This window comes from Diceros bicornis, chromosome 35 (genome assembly GCF_020826845.1).
Source record: "Diceros bicornis minor isolate mBicDic1 chromosome 35, mDicBic1.mat.cur, whole genome shotgun sequence".
Lineage (NCBI taxonomy): Eukaryota > Metazoa > Chordata > Mammalia > Perissodactyla > Rhinocerotidae > Diceros > Diceros bicornis.
Window position 1 is genome coordinate 6,257,870 of NC_080774.1, and position 21,537 is coordinate 6,279,406.

Below are 21,537 nucleotides of genomic sequence, written 5' to 3' on the forward strand. Positions count from 1 at the left end.
TGGCCGCATGTCAGAGTCGGGCCTCGGAATCCCGGCGTCACAGGGCAGAGCGGAAGGGCCCTCACAAGGGTTTATCTTCGGGGGCTGCGTTCTGGGGGCTGTAAGCGCTCCCCTGAAGTACGTCTCTCAGAGTCAGGGCATCTGCCCACCCCCAGCTTCAAGGATGCCCTGCTGCTGGAGGCCTCGTGCCCCCCGACTGCGGCGGGCGTGCGGGCGGGGCCGGTGGGTATTTTAAAGGGTCTCAGTTCTTCCTGGCGTCCGTCCTTAACGAGCTGACAGCCGTGGGAGGACGGAGACGGGGCCATGTGTGCGGAGAAGCAGCCCTGTGAGCAGCCGCCCTCTGGGTCATGACGGCTTCCTGCTGGGGCGCTGACGGCCCAGGAGGCTCCAGCGCAGGGCTCCCCGGGATGGGAGCAGGCGTGTCAGAAGTTGGTCGTGAGCAGCGGGGTTTGGGGACAAGGGACCCAGAGGTCTCTGCGCCAGAGAGCAAATAGAATAGAATAGAGCTTCCAGAAGGATCTGAAACAGAGGACAGGCATGTCCTGACGGCGAGTGAGGCCGATGGCAGGGTAGAAGCTCGGTGACCTGGCCGGCCCGTCCCCATCTGGAGGGACAGCTGTTGCTTGGGGTCAGCCCATCGTCGCCAGCGCGGGAAGGGGCTCTCCTGAATGGTTCAAGGGGAAGTGGGACCCCACATCGCCCGAATTACAAATACGGGCATCTGGTTACAAAATGTTTTTCTCGAGTGCCGTGCGGGCTGGGTTTATCCTGGGAGCGGCCTCTGTTCGTGGTGCCTTCCCGGAGGTGTGTCAGGACGTGGGGTTGGAGGCCCAGCCCGCCTCTGCCCCCAGCAGGCCTCCGGGATTGCCCCTCAGAGGCGAGGTCCTGGCCTGGCCCCGGCTGTGAGCATCGCAGAAACATTTTACATCGTGTCAGTAACGGCTGCCGGCGTTAGCGCACTGTCACCCGGAGCCAGCCCTGTGGCCGCAGGTGGCGTGTATCATCGTGTCAAGTCCTCCAGCTGCTTTCCGAGGATGCCCATTTACTGGTCCCGTTTGGACAAGGAGGTGGGGGGTTCAGAGAGGGCCGGTCGCTTACTCAGCAAGTGGCTGCACCAGGATTCAGACCCAGGTCCACGTGGAAGAGACCGAGGCAGAGACAAGATGTAAACAGTCCACGAGAAGAGTTGCATGGGGACATTAGTCAGGCTGGATCCACGGAGCTGGGAAGAGGTGACTCAGGGCCCCAGATATTAGGGAGGCAGAAGCTGGGGTGAGAGAAAGGACACCCCAGACTGACTGGGGAAGGCTTCGCGTCTGCCCACCTGGGAGCTGGAGGCCGTGTTCTCCTGGGGCCGGGGCTGGCAGACGACGGCTTCGGCGTCGTAATTATGAGCAGCAGCAGCAGCAACAGGACAGGTAACCCCACCGCAGTGGGCGTTCCAGGCCGGGCATGGCCCCAGGTACTTTCCATAAATACGTGTCACTCCCTGCGTCTGTCCCCGTCACACAGGGGAGAAACTCAGGCGCAGAGCTTAGGGAGCCTGGCCACAGCCCCCCAGCCAGCGCGTGGAGGAGGCAGGCCGTGAACCCGGGCCCCTGCTCTGACCGCCCGCTCTGCGCCCCCTCGGTGCGCTCTGCTCTGTCCCCGCAGACGGTGGCCGAGTGCGTCCTCTACTATTACCTGACCAAGAAGAACGAGAACTACAAGAGCCTGGTGAGGCGGAGCTACCGGCGCCGCGGCAAGAGCCAGGTGAGGGCGGGGCTGGGGGTCGGCCCTCGAGACCGTTCCCAGCATGCTCAGCGGCTGTTGGCGTCACCAGCGCTGACGTCTGCGTGTGATGCTCAGCAGTGGGCTCCCTCAGTTTGGGCCCCCTCTGTGGCAGCTGGGACACCCTCTCTGGGGGTGTTTGTTCTACCCCAGCAGCATAGAAGAGAGCTGGGAGAAATGGCCACTTCCATTCTCAGCCTGGAAAATTCTAGAACTCCTGGCTTGGTGCCCTGTAGTCCCTGTGGTGAAAAAGGTCACATTCCCAGAGCAAGGGCTGGCTTCTCGGGAGGGCCTGGGCTGGCCCACAAACTTAAGATTTGAAACATTTTACTAGTTTTTTGTGTTTATTTTAACGAATATTTGGAAGAAAACAATAGCCAGTCCTTCTGCCTGCAGGGCCTCAGACCTCACTGAGGCTGCGACAGGGTTACTTAAGTTAGAGCAGGGCTTGGCGCACTGGCCCATCGCCTGTTTTTGTGAATAAAGTTTTATCGACGCATGGCCACACCCGTTCGTTTGCGTATCATCCGTAGCTTTTCTGCTGCAGCGGCCGAGTTGAATAGTCACGACAGAAACGACAGAGCCTAAAATATTTGCTGTCTGATTCTTTGCAGAAAAGGTCTGCTGACCTCTGAGTCAGAGGAAAAAGGAGTTGGTTTAAAAAAACATTCAGTAAATGATGTTAAGGATGATGGGCGTCAGTGGTACACACTTTAAAGGGGGCTCCGGAGCACTCGTGCGGGAGACGGAGGGAAGGGGTTGGTTTCTGTCCCCTCGGGGCTGTTGGGATCAGGCCAGCGCAGGTGAAGGGAGCGCCTGGCGGGGGAGGAGGGCTTGTCTGTGGTCAGAGGGGTCAGGCGGGCGCCTCTGTGAGATGCTGGACGGAGCTGGTGGAGGCACGTCCTTCCCAGGGCCTCACCCGGGGGAGCCCGGGGGAGAGTGACGAAGGCCAGGAGTGCGTGAGCTGGGGTGACAGATAGGACCCTAGGTGGGTGCTCCCTGACATCGGCGTCTTCCAGCACCCCCAGCCACCCACCTTCCCTGTCCCAGGCTGGCGAGGCAGGACCCTGAGGGCGTCAAGTTCTGCCGTCCCCACTGGAGTCCCAGTGTCTGCTGTGAAACAGGCACTCGGTGGTCGGACCCCACAGCCTGTGACGGGTTGGTCCATGCGGCTTCCTAAGCACATCCTGTGTCTCTGTTCTTGCTTTCCGGGGCTGGCCATCAAGAGTACAGATCCGCTGTCCTGCTGGCTAAGCTAGCTGTAACTGGGGAAGCAAACCTGTTGACAGGGGAATAAGCAACCCCTCACTGTGTTCTGAGTGTCGGACCAGAATGATGGGGAGCGAGCATTGGTCCTCACTGGCCTGGCTCGTTGGAGGGTGGCTGCATTTGGTTTGTGGATACGGTTTTCTTCTCGAGTTTTGTGCAGCCACAGTTGGCCAACCTGCTCGCCCATCTAACAGGTGTGTAAAACTGAGGCTTACTGGCATGGAGCTATTTAATTCCCAAGACCTAGTTGTGGCATTTTAGAAATTGAAGTGCATTCAGGAATTTTATAGATTAAGAGGCAAAAACTGAAGTAAATGCTAGGCAGGGAGCATAAATATTCTGAGATGTGAGAGGCAACAATAGGGAGTGGTGGGGAGTGTGGCAAAATAGGGGGCCAGCTAAAGGCCTTAGATTTATTTTACAAACATTGTCAGGTATTTCTTGAGCACCTACTTGGTGCCAGTTCTCTCGCTAGTTTTCCCAGTGCCCCCCACATGCTGCCTTTGTGGAGGCACTGTGGGTGGGCTCACAAGCTCTTCCTGGTGGCTGGGCTGGAGGATCTGGAGAGGAAAGAGTTCTGAGTCAGATAGGGAGAGATGGAGCCCACCTCCTTCTCACCCTGTGCCGAGAGCCACTTTTGCCTGGAGGGAGGCGAAGACTGTGTGTGTTGAGGTCATTTAGGGAGACGGTGTCCCCAGATGAGTTCTGGGGGTGGGGGTGTCAGTGCTGCGTGTCTCTGGTCCTGGCTACCACGCCTTTCACTTTGCGGTGTTAAGGCCTTGCTTGTCGACTCATTTGTCCAAGGGACATTCGTGTGCTGGGCACAGGGCTCCATGCTGGTTGTGTAGACCAGGTGTACATAGGCGGTTCCAAGATAGCACGCTGGTGGTCTGCCCGAGAGGCTCCATAGAGTAAGGGGCCCAGAGATGAGGTTGAGGAGCAGCCCCTCGGGTGGACAAGGTCAGGGTGAGGGTGTCCCGGGCAGAGGGACCAGTAGGTACAAAGGCACAGGGCCTGAGAGAGAGCACGGTGCCCTCAAAGTCTTGAGAATAAGAGTCTCAGTACCTTCCAGGGCTTGAATGAAGGAATGGAGAAAAATCACAGGACCCTCTTTCTTTTGCTTGTTTGATGAGCAAACAGAGACATTTCTCTGCTCTGTGGAAAATAGAAGTGCAAACGTGATGATAAATGGTAACTCACACTTGACTTCAGTATCAGTGGGAGGCAGTGGGGAGTGGTGAGGCCTGTGGCTAACTAGAGAGCCTGTGCCACGTATCTGTTCCAGCTGACTCTTGGCCCAGTGGCCATGTATTGCCAGGTCTTCTGATGTTTGATAATGAACTGGAAATCTGGATTTATATGAAAATACCTGATTTTTAAATGTTAGGTCGGGGCCGGCCCCGTGGCTTAGGGGTTGAGTGCACGCACTCCGCTACTGGCGGCCTGGGTTCGGATCCGGGCATGCACCGACGCACGGCTTCTCCGGCCATGCTGAGGCCGTGTCCCACATACAGCAACTGGAAGGATGTGCAGCTATGACATACAACTATCTACTGGGGCTTTGGGGAAACAAACAAATAAATAAAATTATAAAAAAAAAAAATAAATGTTAGGTCATATGAAAAACAACAGCCGTAAAACACTGTATAGGCTCAACAACTCACATTTGCCCTTGAAGTCTGTCCCCAGCTCCCGTTGTAAGACCTCTGGGTTAGAGTGTGGTCAGACCAGGGGACGAGATAAAGAGGGGATTGTGGGACTTGGGAGGGAGGCCCAGCCTGGAGTGTTTTATAGCAGAGGAGACACGTTTGTTTCCTCTTCATCTGAGTTGTCCTGGCTTAGCCGTGGCGTCTGCAGTGCTGAGAGCCGGGGCCTTCCGCTCGAGCTGGCGTCTCAGGCCGGGCTCCCAGGGTGGAGAGGGGGTGCTGCTGAGCTCTGCCCCTCACGAGAGACAGAGGAAAGGAGGCAGGAGAGTCTGTCTCTGTGGGAGGTGGACGTGTCTTTGGGGCTCCCCCTCCCTCCCGTCAGCCGGGGCTGCTGGTGAGGAGCTGGCGTGGCCTGGGCTCTGCCGGGGACGGGGATTTACGCAAATCCCGGACAGGCTCCTGTGCCCTCAGCACCGCCGCCGGCCCTGTTCGTAAATATGGATAAATGGGTCAACCCACGCGTTTACTTGGGGCTGTAACTCCTCTCTGCCCCACGACAGTGAAACAAACAGCAGACACAGGCCCTGCAGCCCCTCTCGTTAATTCGAGATGCAGTTACTGGAACCAGCCAGAGTTTTCTCTCTCCTGGGTTTTATAAAACCTGTGATACCGCTGATGAATCTCCCCGTGGGCAGGCGGGGTCCTGCAGCCTGCGTGGAGCGGTGCGCGCTTATCTGCTTGGGCGCCTACAGGGGTTGGGCGCAGGCGGGGGTGGTCTCCAGGGGCCGACCCCGTGAGCAGCCGGGAGGTGAGGCGGGCAGAGACCCTGTGCTCTGCAGCAGAAGCGCCCAGTGGGAATGGGCGGGGAGGGTGGCTCACGTGGGCGGGGAGCCGTCGCCCTCTGCCCGGGGCGCAGAAGGCACCCTGATGACAGCTCTGCTGTCCCATCGGCATCTGACCACCACTTGGCCCAGCCCTGGCAGCTCAGGACTGTGGGGTCAGGCGGGAATCCCAGGCCACAGCACACATGGGTCCCCGCCCTGCGCCACTGTCCCTCGCAGCCTGCCCTGGGGCGTTTGTCCCCACTTCTCTCTCCGCTTCTCCTCTCCATGTGGGTTTCTGGGTGCAGAGCACAGCCCTTTCCCCCCGGTCTCCCCACGCAGCCACGGGAACATGGATGACCGGTTGTTCCCAGCAGATGAGACATGGAGGCCTCAGGGATGGGGGGACCCCCCCCGCCGACACCCGGCACGTCTTCTCAGTGGACGGAGGCTGAGCTGTCGGTGGTGGTTTATTTCTCGAGGGGAACAGGTCAGTCTCGCCCTGCCTCCTGGGTGCCCCTCGTTTTGGAAGCACACTTAGGTTGTCTTAGCCAGTGTTTGCGAGACCCCTCATGGGGGCACATGGGAGCCCAGGGAGACATCGAAGCCCTGTCGGGTTCCCCGGCTGCCCGGCCCTGCGGTGCGAAGGGGACAGCGATGTGGCTGACCGCCCTGGGGATGGTGATGACAATGAAGACGACGACAGTAACAAGGGCGACATTCACTCAGCACCAGCTGTGACTGGGCCAGGCTCCGTGCATTTCAACTCAGAGCAGCTTCGTGAGAGAGGCCCTGCAATTATCCCCATTTCACAGATGAGGAAACTGAGGCCCAGGGAGGTGAAGGAGCTCCCTGAGGAATCTGGTGTTAGTGGCAGATTCAGGATTCAAATCCAGCACAGTCGGCCACTGGAGCTGAAGGGGGGACCTCGGTGGGCCCGTTTGCAGCATCCTGGCTCGGTAGCCGGTCTTTTGGAAGCTGGCCCTAAGCGACCTCCTGGGCTCATGGATTTTTCCGTCTGTACTGGGCTCTGCTGGATCAGGATGGCACACGGGGCTCACTGCGGGTGGGACGTGCCCAGCTGAGCCCCCATCCAGAGGATCTCTCTCTGCTCCTGGCCCCCTGTGTGCCCCCACCTCCTGGGGGGCCGGCAGCTGGAAAGTCTCTCTTTCCAGAATGCTTTGCTCCCTGCACCAAGTACATCTCTGGGAGACGCAGGGAGCTGTGTCCTCTCTGGCCTGGCCCTGTTGCAGTCTCTCCCAGCCCTCCAGCCCCGTGCACATCCCCCCCAGGTGGCCGGTGGCCACAGAGGCTGTGGTACGTGCTTGTGGTCTTGGCGTGGTTCCTGTGGCTTGGGTCACGCCATTGCTCAAGACTGCCCCGAGAGGCCGCTCAGCCTGCCAGCCCGGCAGATGCCCCCAGTGGACCCCCCTGCCTCATTTCTTCAAGGTCCATCCCCTCTCCCCCCCACAGAGGGGTCGGATGCACGATATTGTGAGTTCATCCAGGGGACATTTATTGAGTGCCTCTTTAAGGCCACAAAGCTTTACCTTCAGAGCCGTGTCAGACCGTGATCCCTCAGGAGACCAGAGTGGGGGTGTCAGCCGAGTCCACCCCTCTCAACACCTCACAAACATCCCAATGAAGAGCCACTGAGGTAGACTCGAGGTGGGACTTCCGAGGTGTTGCTGAGTGTGCACGACGGCCCTTCTCCGGGCTGGGCGATCCCACCTCCCACCTTGCAGAAGGTGCATTTCCTGAGTTGGCTGGCTCATAGCCCGGGCCTCATGACTTCCCCAGTGCCCCCTCCCCTCGTCAGCCCTGCCTCCATGGGACTGAAATGGGCGGTGACGAGCGGGGGACAGGGTGGGGAGGCCGGCTCGGGCTCCAGGCTCAGTGGGGCTGAGGCCTGAGGTCTGCGTTTCTAAGAAGCTCGCTGGCCATGCTGCTGCTGCAGGACTAAGCCACTCGCAGAGCCTCGGCCTGGGGGACGTTGACTGGGGAGGCCCCGGGACCAGCCCCGAGGAAGGGCGGGGAAGGGAGCAGCGTGGCAGAAGGGGACATCGAGGTGACCATCAGGGGGCGCTCTGCAGCTGGACTGGCCCTTCTGCGGTGTCCCTGAGAGGGCCGGGTCTCAGCCCACGGGCCGCGGACAGCTGAGGCACTCGCAGTGGCTGGGCGGCAAGCCCCTTCCGGAAGGGGACCTGGGAAGCATGTCCCACGCATTTGCACATTTGCAAACTGCGCCTCACAGTGGTCGGGGCCGGCCGACCGCTTACCCACGGCGTGCGCAGCAAGATGTCACCGCCTCTATTCGGGACGCCCGCCTCGTCACGGCCTCGCCTTACGCCATTTGTCCGTCATTTCAGCGGCTGTGTTTTGAAATCGAGGATGGTTGTAAAGTGGAACATGAAACTCCGTGATGAGGAGCGTCAGCCCTCGGCGTCTCTGGGCAAGACCCTCAGACGGCCCGGGCTGTCCCCCGAGAGAGCAAGGCCACGCGGGCGTCCACTGCGCTGCTGCCCGCTCCTGCAGCCGGCCGGAGGCAGGGGCTGTGTGCTGGCCGTTTGGAGGGCCGGGATGGCCTTCTTATTTAACAGACGAGGGCCGTCCGCCTTCCAGAAGCTTCTCTGTGTTCTGACAGAGGGAGACGCAGGCCCAGCTGTAGACTTCTGGAATGCCAGCCCGTCACGCCTACCCCCCCAGAGCCCGCATGCCTGAGCTTTGGCCGGAGACGGCCGTGCCCCCTCCTCTGGACCCCGGCCCCCGAGATCCGGCCGTGTGCGGCTGGTGAGAGTGCGGGCTGGGCTGAGGCCGAGCATCCTGTCCCCGAGCTGAATCACCGGCTGAGGCGGGGGCCCGCTCGGGGCGCCGGGTGACGGCACGGTGGTTTATAGCTCGTGATTCATGGACGGCGGGCCCACGTTATCCGAGCTAATTGCGGAAGTGGAGCCCAGGAATGCTGTGGTCAGTAGTCGGCCTGGCTGTGCAGACCAGCGAGGAGGCCAGGCGGCAGCCACCGTGGGACGGCTGCCGTGGCCCCCCCGGTGACGGTGATGGGGGGGGCCGTGCTGCGGAGGGGGCGTGTCCCCGAGGGTGAGTGCTCCTGCTGGGCCGTCCGTCCCCCAGGGGGTGTGGCCGCGTAGGGGAGAGGGGACAGCTGGGAGCCGGGCTGGTCAGGTCTCCTCGCCGCCACGCGGTCTGTGGTCTTCTCTTCCCGCAGCGCCGGCACGGGGCAGGAAAAGTCTGTCCTGGGCCAGCCTCCCGGCCCGAGGGGCCATCCAGGGGGTGGGGGGTGGGGGCGCTTCCTCCCTCCTGCTCTCTGGCCTCTGTCCTGTCGCCGCGTCCACTTCCCCACCTCGGGCCAGGCCCCTTGTCCCCCGTGTCTCCTGCACTTTTCTAGGTTGATCTCTGTTTCCCTGTTTCTGTGTTTTGCTTCTCTCTCTCTCTATTTCTCTCCCCCGTCTCTCTGTCTCTCTGTGTCTCTCCATCTCTGTCTCTCTGTTTCCCTCCCCTCCACCCGCACCCCTTTTCCCATGTCTGTCTCGCTTTCCTCCCTCTTCCTCCTCTCTGACCCCTCTTCCCGCTGCCTGCCAGCCTCCTCTCCCGGCTCCCTGCCGAGGGACAGGTGACCTTGTTTCCATTGCCGTGGTGCTGCAGAGGCCCCGCGCCTTGGGCAGCCCGCGTGGGGGACGGTGTGACCCGGAAGGCATTCCAGGGCAGGGCCAGCCAGGCGCCGTCCACAGGGGAGGGGGCCACCGCTCTGCGGTTGGTGCTGGGTCCCAGGGCCTGGCCGCCCCCCAGGCCGATGCAATCACTTGCTGGCTCTCCCGGTGAAGTCCGGCGGGGACATGGGGCAGGCAGACACAGCCACACTGTCTCCAGGTTGGGCTGTGCTTTCCCGGCCAACCGGGCGGGCGTGAGCACTTGCGTCGTGTCCCACACCGCCGTCCAGGGCCAGGAGGGGCCTCCGCCTGGGGTCGTCCGATGGTGCTGGGCGGCCCAGGCCAGCTGAGCTGGGCGGCGTTGTCTCCAGATTTAGGGCTCCATCGAACAGATGGCCCTGATCCCCTGCCCAGCTTTGTGCGAAGTGGGGGGAGACCTATGGGAGGCACCCCCAGGCCCAGACACATCCCGGAAATGCTGTTCTCAGGGAGGCAGTGAGTGGGTGGCCCCGGGGGCAGGAGAGGCTGTACCCCAGGGCCCGAGTGCACCGGGCTGCCGCTTGGGGAGCAGATAAACACGGCCTTCTCACGGGCCGAGCTGTGGTGGCAGGGAAGCCCCGGCTCCCCGGCAGCCCCGCCTGAGGCAGACCGCAGCGGAGGGGTGGAAGGACTCGGGAGAGGGGAGGCACGCCCGGAGAAGGAGAGCCTGGAGCAGAAGGAGAGCCTGGGCCCCGGGGCGAGAGGTGTGGGCGCCGGTAGACCCCCAGCCGGGAGTCTTGAGCTGGGCTGCCCCGAGTGAGCGGGTAACAGTTACCAGCAGAGCAGCATCCACGTGGACCTGCACCCGCCAGAGCCACCACAGGAGGGCCCCCAGCGGGCCTGACAGCCAGCGGAGTGTCCCGGGCAGGTGGGGGCTGTGTGTGAGTCCATCTTGTGGTGCCTTCACAATGTCAACATTCTAGGTTTTTCTGCAGTGGGCAAGACAGACGAGGTCCCCAGAGCTGACATGCCCATCTGGGAGGTGGACACTGCACAAGGAAATAATGTGATAATTTGAGGTGGTGGGAAGGGCTACAAGAAGGAGGCTGGAGTCGGGGGTCAGCTGAGGTGAGGGAGGCAGCTTTTAGGGCACTGACCCCGATGCTTCTCTGAGGAGGTGTCATTTGGGCCCAGACCTGAGCAATGATCTGGCCAGACAGAGAGCACAGCAGGTGCAAAGGCCCTGAGGCAGGAACAAGTGTGGCATCTTCCAGAAGACAAGGGGGTGAGTGGCCCTAAGGAGCTGGGTGAGGTGGGCAGGGACCAGGCCTTGTGGTGTGGACCACGGATTTTACCCCAGGAGGCAAGACGGGATCTGATGACGATTTAAACAGAGGGTTGGCTGCTCAACCACACGTCTCCCGTGTAGACAGAGGAGGTGTCACAGGTGTGTGTGCTGTGTCACTCTGGTCCTGTGGACACAGCTGTTTGCAGTGGAGTGCTGGCGAGGGTCTGCAACCTCTCTGGCTCTGGGGGGCCAGGCCCCGATTTGTGGCATGAGCCGATCGCCGTGGTGTAAACGCTCCCACCACGCCCGGTTCCAAGCTGCCGTGGTCTTGGGAAGGGACACGTAGCACGTTATCACGTCCTCTGTCCGAGATATGGAAACAGGTAACTTCCAGAGCCTAGATAACAGCCTAGTGTAGTCAAATAATGGGGACGTGATGCATTTTGAGCACTTATTAGCTTCGTTTGTATTATGATTTCTTTAACGGTAAGGTTCTGTGTTTGAATCTGTTAATCACGTCCGTGTGTAACAGCCAGCCTGCAGAATTCCTGGAAGTGAAGTCTGCTCTCGTGAGCTCCCGCTCACCTCTGTCCGTGCGTCTTCTAGAGACGCCCCTCGCGGACGAGGCAGGACCTGTCTGTGTTTCTCCAGGAGGGACGGATGGACTGGATAGGAGGGTAGGGCCCCGTGTCAGGGAGGGGGCTGCCAGCAACAGAAAACTCCCCTGTGTCTTGGTTCTGACCTCTGACCCCGCTTCTCCCTCCAGCCGTGGGCTCCTGGATCCCCTCCCGCCACAGCCGAGAGACAGGGAGTGAGGAGGACAGGCCCCTCCCGAGATTTGCTCCCTGGAGGCCCTTGCTCCTAGTACACGCTCAGTCAAGTGTTTGTTGAATGACTGAACGAGATCGTGGCGCCGTTGGTGCTGCCAGGCATCGGGAGGTTCTGGTAACACATTTGTGAGGCCCGACCACCTGAGACCTGGACCCCAGCAGCTCCCGCCTGGACGGCGGACCCAGCCTGCGTCTGGGACTCTGTCCTCTCCTTCCTGGGGCTGATGGCCGTCCCCTCCACCAGCTCCCGCCCTGCCTGTGGGCAGGGTGGAACGCGTCATTCCCCGCCTGCTTTCCACCTTTTGGAAGAGCCTTCAGGGGCTGCCCATCACCCTCAGGACACCGACCGAATTCCTGAGCATGGGCGTTAAAGCCGCTGGGCTCCCCCGCCACGTCCAGTCTGTCGTCCGGTCAGGATGGTGGGCGTCTTCACATCCTTGCGCCTCTGCTCGTGCGGGTCCTTCCCCGAAACGCCCTCTCTCGTCCTTGTCTACCTGATCGGCCAGGAGGCGCCGTTCTGCCGGCGTCCTCCCTGGTCCCCGGGGGCAGGGGGACTCGCTGCCCCGTCGGCCGCGGGCTGCGCCTCCTCAGAGTTCCCTCCTCCCGCTGTCCTGTTGCTGCTCCTCCTCTGCCTCTAGTTCCGCATGTGCCTTGGTGTCCCCCGGGGGCTCAGAGCACGCTTGCGGAGGGAACGGACAAGGAGCTGGTGCATTTTGGCTTAAATGGGTGTGAGAAGGAGCCTGTGATCCCCTAGCCCAGGGTGGGAGGCAGAGTACCTGGCCGTAGGATCTTGCTAGAAAATGCTGTGTGTCCTTGGGTGACTTACTTAACCTCTCTGTGTCTTTGTATTCTCGTCTATAAAACAGAGATAATACCTGGATTGTTGGGAGGATTCAGTTCACAGGTATGAAATGAGGACAAGACGGCCTCATTAGACGGTGCTGTGCTCAGTGAGCATTTGTTGTTTTTATTCATGCTGTTTTCCACGCAGCCCTGGTCAGGGCCTTCAGCACAGCGCAGGCTGTTACAGGTTGCTTGTCCTGTGTTCAGCGCTCCGGAAGCAGGGTCCCTCGGGGACTTGAGCTGATGGCTCTGCTCACCATAGGTCAGGTTTTCCGCAGAGCCGTGCTGTGGTTTGTGGGGGACCTTCCCGATCAGGCACTCGGCGTGAAGCCCATCATTGGGCTGACTGATGACGTGTCTGAAAAGCAGAGGCAGGACCCCCGTCGTGAGCTCTGCAGTCGTTTCAGAGGGTGGGGTTTGGCTTCCGGTTCTTCTCCCGGGTCCACAGGCCTCACCTGCTGCCGATGCAAAGGTCCTGGGTGTGTTTTGTGAAACAGCTCAGAGTGTGGACGGGGAGCCATCAGATCAGCCTCCCCTGGGAGCTGCCTGGAAATGCAGAGTCTCAGGCCCACCCAGACCCACTGGATCGGAATCTTCCATTCCCAGCGTCGCCAGGTGATCCGTGGGCACGAGCCACTTTAAGCGGTGCTGGTCTGCAGCAGGGTGTTAGTAGGCAGGCCCACCTCCTGTTTTTGTCAATAAAGTTGTATTGGCACCAGGCCACACCCATCTGTTTACATTTTGGCTCCTTTCACGCTGCCTGCCAAGGGCAGGGTTGAGTAGTTGCGACAGAGCCCAATGGACCAGTGGCTCTCAGGTGTTTACCATCTGGGCCTTACAGACTAGGTCTGCCGGCTCCTGGTCTAGGGCCCCAGTTCTGGGACTTGGCTGCCTGCTGCAATGACCTGGAATTTAACACGCCCATGCCTGGGGCTCGCCCGGCATTCTGATGTGATGGCTGTAGGTGGGCCTGGCGGCAGGACTTCCACAGCTCCCCTGGCCATCCATGCGTGCAGCCCAGCCGTTGGCCGTGAGGACTGGCTCTCAGTTGCCCGTGAAATCTAGCAGGTGCAGCTCTGTGATCCGTGGACGGGCCTGAGATGCAGACGTGCAGCCCTACTAAGCGTTCATCCTGGTGAGTTAGCGGCGGCCGTGTCTGCTGTCCTAGAGCGTCGAAGGCTTTCGGGGGCTGAGCTGGCTGCCCGGTGCCTCCCTCTCGCTCCGTCATGTCCCAGAGTGGACTGCCCCTGCGTGGGCCCACCGGCCTCCTGCACCAGGGGCCGGGCAGCTGGTCGTCGTTGGGCCCGAGGGGTCCTTCCCGCTGGAGGACACGTTTGAGGCCGGGACGGACCTGGGGTTTCTCCCTTTCATCTCCTCCACCACGTCCCTCAGCTCGAGGTGCAGGGACGCCCCTCCCGCGGGAGGTGGGGTTCAGGCCACAGGGAACCAGGAGCCTGTCCACGGGGCTCTGAGCCACGGCTCCAGGTCTGAGTCCTGGCCCTGCTGTCACTCACCCGCTCGCTGCCTCATTTCTGCTTCTGTGAGTTTCCAGGGGTTGGTAAAGGAGGTGACTGCAGTGCGTAGACGGTGCCCGGCCCGTGGCTGTTTGTGTTGTTAATGCCGTGATGTGGGCGATGGTTTAGGGAGGGGTTATGGGCCGTCCAGGCCCAGGCGGGGGCTCAGAGCGTCTTGGATGGGCTTCAGGGTGGGCTCGGCAGAAAGGGGTGGGGCGGGGATGCCCGCAGACCCCCGCCCGAGGCCCAGATTCTGGCCTGGTGGAGTTGGGTGACTCTCTCGGGGTTTGGGGCCAACAGGCTCGCACCCGCTGTCCCTGGGCCGTCAGCACCCTCCCTCACAGACGGTGAGGCTCTGGCCTCTGGGCCTGTGTCCTCCTCTGCAGGATGGGGCCACGACCACTGCCGGTGGCCACCCTGGGTTGGCTAAGGGCGTTAACCGGACAGTGTTCGCAAGGCGCTCGGCGTGGTGCCGGACACAGGGTGTCCCCCGTGGACGAGCCCCTGGTGCCGTGGCTGTTGGTGTCTCCATCTCATCGTCATTCTTGGGACCTCAGAGGGCCAGGGTCTGGTGACGGACCCGGCCCAGCGCAGCGTCGGGCGTTAGGAAGCGGGAAATGCTGGCCTCTTCCTCGGCAGGGTTTTTCGAGGGTCGTGGCTGTCTGAGGATGGGAGGAGGCCGCGGAGGAAGGCGGTTGGCCGGTGTGGGCGCAGGTGCAGGCTCGGGGCACCAGCCCTCGGGAGCCGGGGTTCGTCGGTGCGGGGCTGGGGGCTGGGCTGGCGCCTGGGCCTCGGTGGGTGGGGAGCCGCCTTTGCTGGCCACGCTGGGGCAGACGGTGGCCCGCCTTGTGGCCCGAGGATGACATCCCAGGGGGCTGGGAGGCCCACCAGCCTGGACCCCGGGGCTGATGGCAGGCGCTCCAGGAGTGTGGCCGCTGGGACGGACAGCAGGCAGAGCGTCGAGTGAAGCTGCAGCCCGGCGGTGGTCTTGGCACAGGTGCAGCCGAGGGCGGGCCCAGGGGACGCCAAGCTCCCTGCGGTTGGAAAGCCCCGGCCCAGCCTGGGCGGCAGGTCCCGGGGGTTCGGAGGCCGGCACGGCTGACTGGTGCAGACGCAGCCACGCCAGGCGGTTGTGGGGCAGACCCCTTCCCAGGTGGCCACGCCGTCTCCCCCCAACCCTGGGTCCTGGTCCCTGATCCCCACTCGCCCTCTGCGCCCACGTCAGGCTGAGAGGGCATGCGGTGTTGGGACAATCCGGAAAACCCCCCTGCCCACCCCGCCTGCTGGGCCGGCTCCAGCAGAGCCTCCGACCGTGTGGGGGGCCGCGGCCCTGGGCTGTTGACAGGTTACGCTTTAGTGTTGGAGGGATTTGGGGGGTGGCGAGGGCCAGGCTGGTTCAGGGAATCTGCAGTGACACGGTGGGGGAAAGGCTGTCCCGCCCCTGCCCCTCCTCTTACAGAATAGAGGGGGTTCTTGGGGAAGGGGGGCAGACGCCAGCCAGGAGGTTCTGGGGTGGACACGGCTGCAGCCCACGGGCCCCCGTGAGTATGCAGACCCTCGCTCTGCGCCCAGCGTCCGCAGAGGGCCCCTGTGCTCCCCGCATCCTGAATCATCAGCCACACCTGCAGGAGAGGGTCCAGGGCGGGGCCGCAGGGCAGGGCAGCCTCGTGCGCTGGGCGGGCGCGTGTTCCTGGTGCGGAGGACAGAGGGGAAAGCGGCTCCCCCCCCACCCCCCCCTTGCGTGGGTCTCTTTCCGTTTGGTTTGAAATGGTGGACCAGGCCCCAGCACACACTGGAAGGCTTTTTGGCAGGTTGGTTTCCATTTCACTGGGCTAGCGAGGTGGGAAGATGGTCTGGTTTGGCAGCTGCCTGATGGGAATTTGGGGTGACTAAGAGAATCAGTGTGTGCTCTAAAAGAAATCAGGCGGGACAGAAAGGAAGTAGGGCAGCGGCGCAGGAAGGAGCCGGCTGCTCCCACCTCCTCCCCTGCCCTGGTGAGAGCAGGTCAGTGGCCCAGTGTGGTCGGGACAGACTGGCCAGCCCGCCTCCCTGCCCCACCTGCTCAGGAGGAGATGAGAGAGGCCTCGGAGGGGCTGGTTTTGTGATGAGCTCTTTTGATCTCCCTGTAAAGTGGGCGCCCTCTCCCGTAGCAGGGGCGGGGGGGCTGCCTACGTGACAAGGAGAGGAGCCCACGGCAGCAGTAGTGGGCCTTCATCACAGCAGCAGCCACCCTCGACCAGGCGCGGGGAGCTGGGGACACCGCTCCCTCCTGCCCACTTTACAGACGTGGAGACCGAGGCCTAGAGAGGTGGCCTGAGCTGTGCTGTGGGTGGGGCACAGCTGGGGCTTCAGGGGTGTGTCCCCAGGTCCCCGATGCTCACCTCGCTCCTGCTGAGGCTGCCCAGGGCCCCTCCCGCTGGCGTTGGCGGCTTCTGTCTCACTTAAATACCTGGTTCAGATGCTGTTCTCTGAGCTCTGTAAGGGTTTTCTCGTGTCAGCCTCCCAGCCCCTGGCTGAGGTGGAGGCACGCTGAATACCCCTGCTTTCAGGGGGAGGAATCAGGGCACAGAGAGGTTAAGACCCTCATCCGAGGTCACACAGCCACCAAGTGGGGGAGGCAGGAGTCAAACCCGCACCCCATCCCCCGCCTCCCCAGGCCCCATGGGCCGCCGCCCCCCAGGCGTGGCCTCTCCCAGTTCACGGCAGCCCAGCGGGGCCTGGGGTCCGAGCCCTCGCTCCCCACAGCATCCTCTGCCTCTTCCGCGGACCCCATCCTGCGCCCTCCCAGCTCGCCCAGCCCAGGTGCGCAGACCCACCTGTCTCACTGTTTTCCTCCCCCTGCCCCCCGCCGGGGCCTGGCAGCAGCAGCAGCAGCAGCAGCAGATGCCCCGGAGCACCCAGGAGGAGAAGGAGGAGAAGGAGAAGGAGAAGGAGAAGGAGGCCGAGAAGGAGGAGGAGAAGCCCGATGTGGAGAATGACAAGGAGGAACTGAGCAAGTAAGGCCGCCTGGCCGCGGCCCCGGGGCGGGGCGGCGGTCTGTACTCAGCTCGAATTCGGGGCCCCCGGTAGAGGTGTGTGAGGGCCTGGCAATTTGGCGCCTGCAAATTACCTGCCGGGAAGGGAGGTATTTTCTGCTCTGACCGTCCCCGGCAGCCCCCCTTCCGGAAGCCCGCTCCTCTCCTTCCTCCCGCCCACCCTTTCTGTCTCAACTCCTCCGAGACCTTCGAGACTGAGAGCTCGTTTGAGCTCTGCTCCTGAGCTGATAAATCCAGGCAGTGACTTGGGAACTCTGCCTCCTCCTCTCTCCCCTCCTGGCCCAGTCTCCCGAGATGCCGGGAGCAGGGGGATCAGACGAGCTCGCAGAAGGACTAGCAGGCAGGCGGCCGCCTCACCTCTAGAATTATCGCTGTCAGCGTGAGTTCTTGCAGAACAAGGCACAGCCCCGCCTCGGGGCCCTGACAGCCTCCCGTGCCTGCCAGGGGCGGGCGCCGATCACGGCCAGCTGGAGATGCTCGGAGAAGGGGGGCGGGCACAGCTGAGCGCTGGGTACCTGGAATGGACTCAGGAATGTGGCTCAGAGAACATCTGGCATCGTTACCCCCGTCTCCCAGACGTCCCAGCGAGGGCCTTCAGGAAGACGAATGGGAGGCGGAGGTGATAAATCTGAGCAGCCCGCAGTCAGCTCTCCCCAGTTGGCTTCCGAGAAAGCCCCAGCTTGGGTACTGAGGTCACACGCGCCCACACACCTGGCTCGGCCTGCATGAGACGGGCAAGAGCTCTCCTCCTGCGTTCCTCAGGGCACAGTGGCCCGTGATGACACCAAAACAGAAATGGTGCCGTCCATCAAGCCCGGCTGGCATCGTCTCTTTCGGGGGTCACGTGGCCTCGTAGATTGTGCCGGCCTGCACCCCATCATCTAATCCAGTAGTCTTCACAGGGAGCAGAGAACATCTCTGTTTGGCGTATAAAATGGTCTTGTAGATAGCCACCCACCCGTACCCCACTGGGTGGACGAAATAGCCGTCCAGTTAACTCCCAGCCACACCCCACGTCCAGTGAATAAAGAAGCGTCACAGACTGTGACTGACCAGCCGCCCTACCAGAGCTGCCCCTCTAGCATCCGTCCGTACAGAAACGCTGGCAGCCAGTACTCGTCTAGCTAAAGAAAAGCGGGTCTCTCGAAACTGCCGTCTGGGTTCCTGGCTATGGGGAAACCATCCCTGTCTCCCCTCTCTGGCCTTTAGGGAGAAGACGGACGACACCTCTGGGGAGGACAACGATGAGAAGGAAGCAGTGGCCTCCAAAGGCCGAAAAACCGCCAACAGCCAGGGGCGACGCAAAGGCCGCATCACACGCTCCATGGCCAGTGAGGCCAACAGCGAGGAGGCCGCCACCCCGCAGCAGAGCGCCGAGCTGGGTGAGTCGCTGGCGGGGAAGGGCGCCGGAGGCTCAGTGGGCTCTGAGTCCCTGCTCTAGCTGTGGACTCACTGTGTGACCTGGGGTGAGTTCCTTAACCTCTCTGTGCCTCAGTGTCCTCACAGTGGTTGCCCACACCACGGGCGAGCAGTCCAGTGACTTTGTGTGGAAGAGCCTAGAACCATGCCTGGGGCATGGGACGGGCGCCGTGCTATCAGCGTTATGCCAGAGCTGGGAGAGTTCACGTAAAAATGGAGATCCAGTTTCGGTTTTTTGTTTAAATCAGATATGGCTGCACTGGGTCTGCATTTCTACCAGGTAACAGTTGTTGGAGCCAGGCAACCACCACCTAGAAGGGCCTGTCCCCACCCTGCCCCGCCCCCAGCCCTGAGAGGCGCCTGGGTTTGTATCTCCGTTTCCGTGGGCCTCAGTTTCTCCTCTGCTCAGCCACATCCATCCCAGGAGCTCTGAGCCTCCCGCCTGCCCCAAGGGGAAAGAGAGGAGAATTGAGTAGCAGTTCCCAAGTTCAGCCACAGGGGGGCAGCGGATGTGTGCCCGTTGTTGTACCATTTCGACCATTTGGGGCCTGCCTCCCGCTCTGGGGGAGCCCCTACCCGAGGCCCCACCCCCAGGATGCCTTCCCACGGCTGGAGTTGGTGGAGGTGATGTTGCGTTTTACTAGCGCCCCCTCCCCCCCACCCGGGATTTGTGCCAGCTCCCATCCCTTCTTCCAGGGAATTTGTGCCGATTTCATAGATGGGCTGTGTGAGATTTAGAGAAGGGACGTTGCCTCTGTAAAGTTGTGGAGTTAACTGGAATTCAAACCCAGCCCCAGTGGCCAGCAATCCTGTGCGGCTCCCGTAGGCTTGTTCCAGCTGCCCCTCGGTGCTGCGTGCCTGGAGGCCCAGGGCAGGGCAGGAGGGCCCTCTTCAGAAGTGCGCTGGTGTGCCCGACTTCTGGGAGGTTCCTCTGGACCCCAGGCCGATGTTGGAGCTGAACTGTGGGTTGGAAAACACAACCCCGGGCCCTCTAACGGGCTGTTCCCACCCCCCGCCCCGGGCTCAGACTTCCACAGCCTCCCTGGGGTCCTGTGGGACGGAAGGGGAAAGCTGGTGAGATCCATAGGTGGGCAGGTGGTGGGAGCAGCGAGAGGGGAGGCTGCCAGCTGCTTCCTCATATTCCCCTCCTGCCGGAACGTTCCTCCGCTGGTCAGCCAGCGTTTGCCGAGCGCATTCTCTGTGCCCCGTGCTGTTCCAGGCTCTGAGTCTGGGAAGCTGGTCCCTTGTGTCTGCCTCTTCACGGCGTCTTAAGCAGTTTGCAGGGAAGGACACAGGCTCACACCCAGGGGAACAGCAGAGGGGCCCGATCCTCAGGCCAGCCATGTCCCCCCTCCATGATGGGAGGAGCCTCGTCCTTGTGCCGGGGTTTGGGGGGGTTGGAGGAGACTATAATAGTCACCTGTGGAGCAGGTTCTCAGTCAGGGCATGGTCACCCCCAGGGGACAGTTGGCCGTGTCTGGAAACATTTTTAGTCGTCACAGTTGGAGGGGGGCTGCTGGCATCTGTGGGAAGAAGGCAGAGATGCCACTGCACGTCTTGCAGTGCCCAGCGGCCCCCACAGTAGAGTCATCCGGCCCCCGTGTGTCCTGCTCATGTGAGGTCCCTGCCCCCTCACCCCCACGGTCACTGCACTCCCAGGTGGGCCCCCTCCCGACCGTGTGCATGCAGAGGCTGTCACAGTCCATGCCCTGGGCTGCCTCAGTTTCCCTCTCCTTCCTGTAAAAAGGAGTGATTGCACCCCACCCCCACCCCCACCCCGTGGACCGGTGGGGCTGGACCTGGTGCGAGGACAGCTCAGCGGTGCCCCGGGTGGCAGGGGCAGAGCAGACACCTGGCTCCAGGCCGCCGCCAACGCAGCTGTCTCCCTTTCCAGCCTCGATGGAGATGAACGAGAGTTCTCGCTGGACCGAGGAAGAGATGGAAACAGCCAAGAAAGGTGAGGGCTCTCCAGCGGCTCTGATCGCCCTCGGTTTGCGTCCGGGTCTGAGACTCGCGTGGTGGGGACGATGCTGACACGTTTGCCCCTGAACTGGGGGCTGTGATGCCTTCTGGTGGGGCAGGCCTTGTTTCTGGGCTGTTCTCGGATTGGTCTCCTCGGAGCCTCGGTTTTGCCCTCCAGAAATCGGGTCTATGTGGCTGCATCTTCAGGCTCCAGTGTCCCCAGGGTGACACCGGGGACAGCTCAGACTCACTCAGGCCACACTGTGCCCTCGGTCGGTCGGTGGACGGTTCGTGACCTCCGGGGTCGGCACCTTGTGGTCTTGTAGATAGAGTGGCGGCAGCACCCGTGGGTGAATGGAGGGAGGAGCAGAGCCTGCTGGTGGCCACCGCGGTGGGGTCGCAGGGTCAGACTGTCGCCCTTGCTGCGCCGTCTCCCTGGAGGCAGGGCTGGGGGTGGCTGGCGGCTGTGTGCTGACCCCACATCCTCTCTCAGAAGCCACCAGTGTGTTCACTGGAGCCAGAATAGCTGGGTCCTTCACGTCCAGGCTCCGTGGCCCGTCTCTTTGCCTTGGTTTCCCCATCTGTGCCATGGAGGGGCATCCAGGTTGGCTGTGAGGAACGAGAGACAAGGAGTGTTGAGGGTCTGAGGGTGGCCCGGCACGGTCAGCGTCGGTGTGGACTCCCCCGTCTCTGGGAGACCCTCTGCCCGCCCCTCCCTCGCCACGCCCCTGAGGGCCATCGGACCAGCGCAGTGGGGACGGCGCTGAGGCTGGGGCGGCACCCGACCTGTGTCACCTGCTCACTCTCCTTTATCTTGACCCCAGCCCTGAGAGGTGGGTCTCGTTTCTGTCCCCATTTTCCCAAGGTGGGAGCGAGCAGCGGGGGTCGAGCACTGCCCGGTTCCTGGAGCTGGGCCGTGGGGCTGGAGCGAGCCCGGGCCTCCTGGCTCTTGGCCCCGGGCCCCGCTGAGGCCCCGCTGAAGTGCGGCTTCTTTGTGCCCGTAGCTCCGGATCGTGACTCATGAGGGAACAAGGCCTTTCTAGTGAGGGCCCTGGGCGCACGGGGGCGGGCGTGTGTGAGGACAGTCCGGCCTGGAGGCCGAGACCCTGGACCGAAGGCCGCCTGCCCCCCCAACCAGAGAAGGGGTGCTGAGGGGCCAGAAAGTGACCAGGAGCTACCCCAGACCTGAGCAACCCCCTACCCCCCGCCCGGGGACCCGTGGCCCCACGCCTCTGAGGCCTCGACCTCCTTCTCCAGGCTCCCAGCCCCCCGGGTGAGGGGGGCCTGGAGGAGGGGCCTGCAAGACCCTCAGCCTCATTCAGAAGATGAGGTGCCGCCCACTCCCTCCTGTAGGCTGGGGTCCTGTGTTCCACAGATTAAAGGAGTGCACATGAGGGGCCCGTGGGCGTTGTCTCTGGCTGGCAGGGACGGGGTGCTGTCAGCCCCCTGAGGGGCCATGTTGTCGTTTTTTTCTGTCTTTCACATATAGTTCTTGA

At 62.2% G+C, this 21,537-nt stretch overlaps 1 protein-coding gene across 1 annotated transcript in view; it reads left to right on the forward strand.

Annotated features, from left to right (window-relative positions):
* Window positions 1–21,537, forward strand: part of NCOR2 (nuclear receptor corepressor 2) — a 215,602-nt gene that overhangs the window by 128,970 nt on the left and 65,095 nt on the right. The window contains 4 exon segments of the mRNA XM_058531253.1: window positions 1,654–1,752; window positions 16,488–16,621; window positions 17,870–18,042; window positions 19,974–20,036. Coding sequence (XP_058387236.1) covers window positions 1,654–1,752; window positions 16,488–16,621; window positions 17,870–18,042; window positions 19,974–20,036 — 469 coding nt within the window.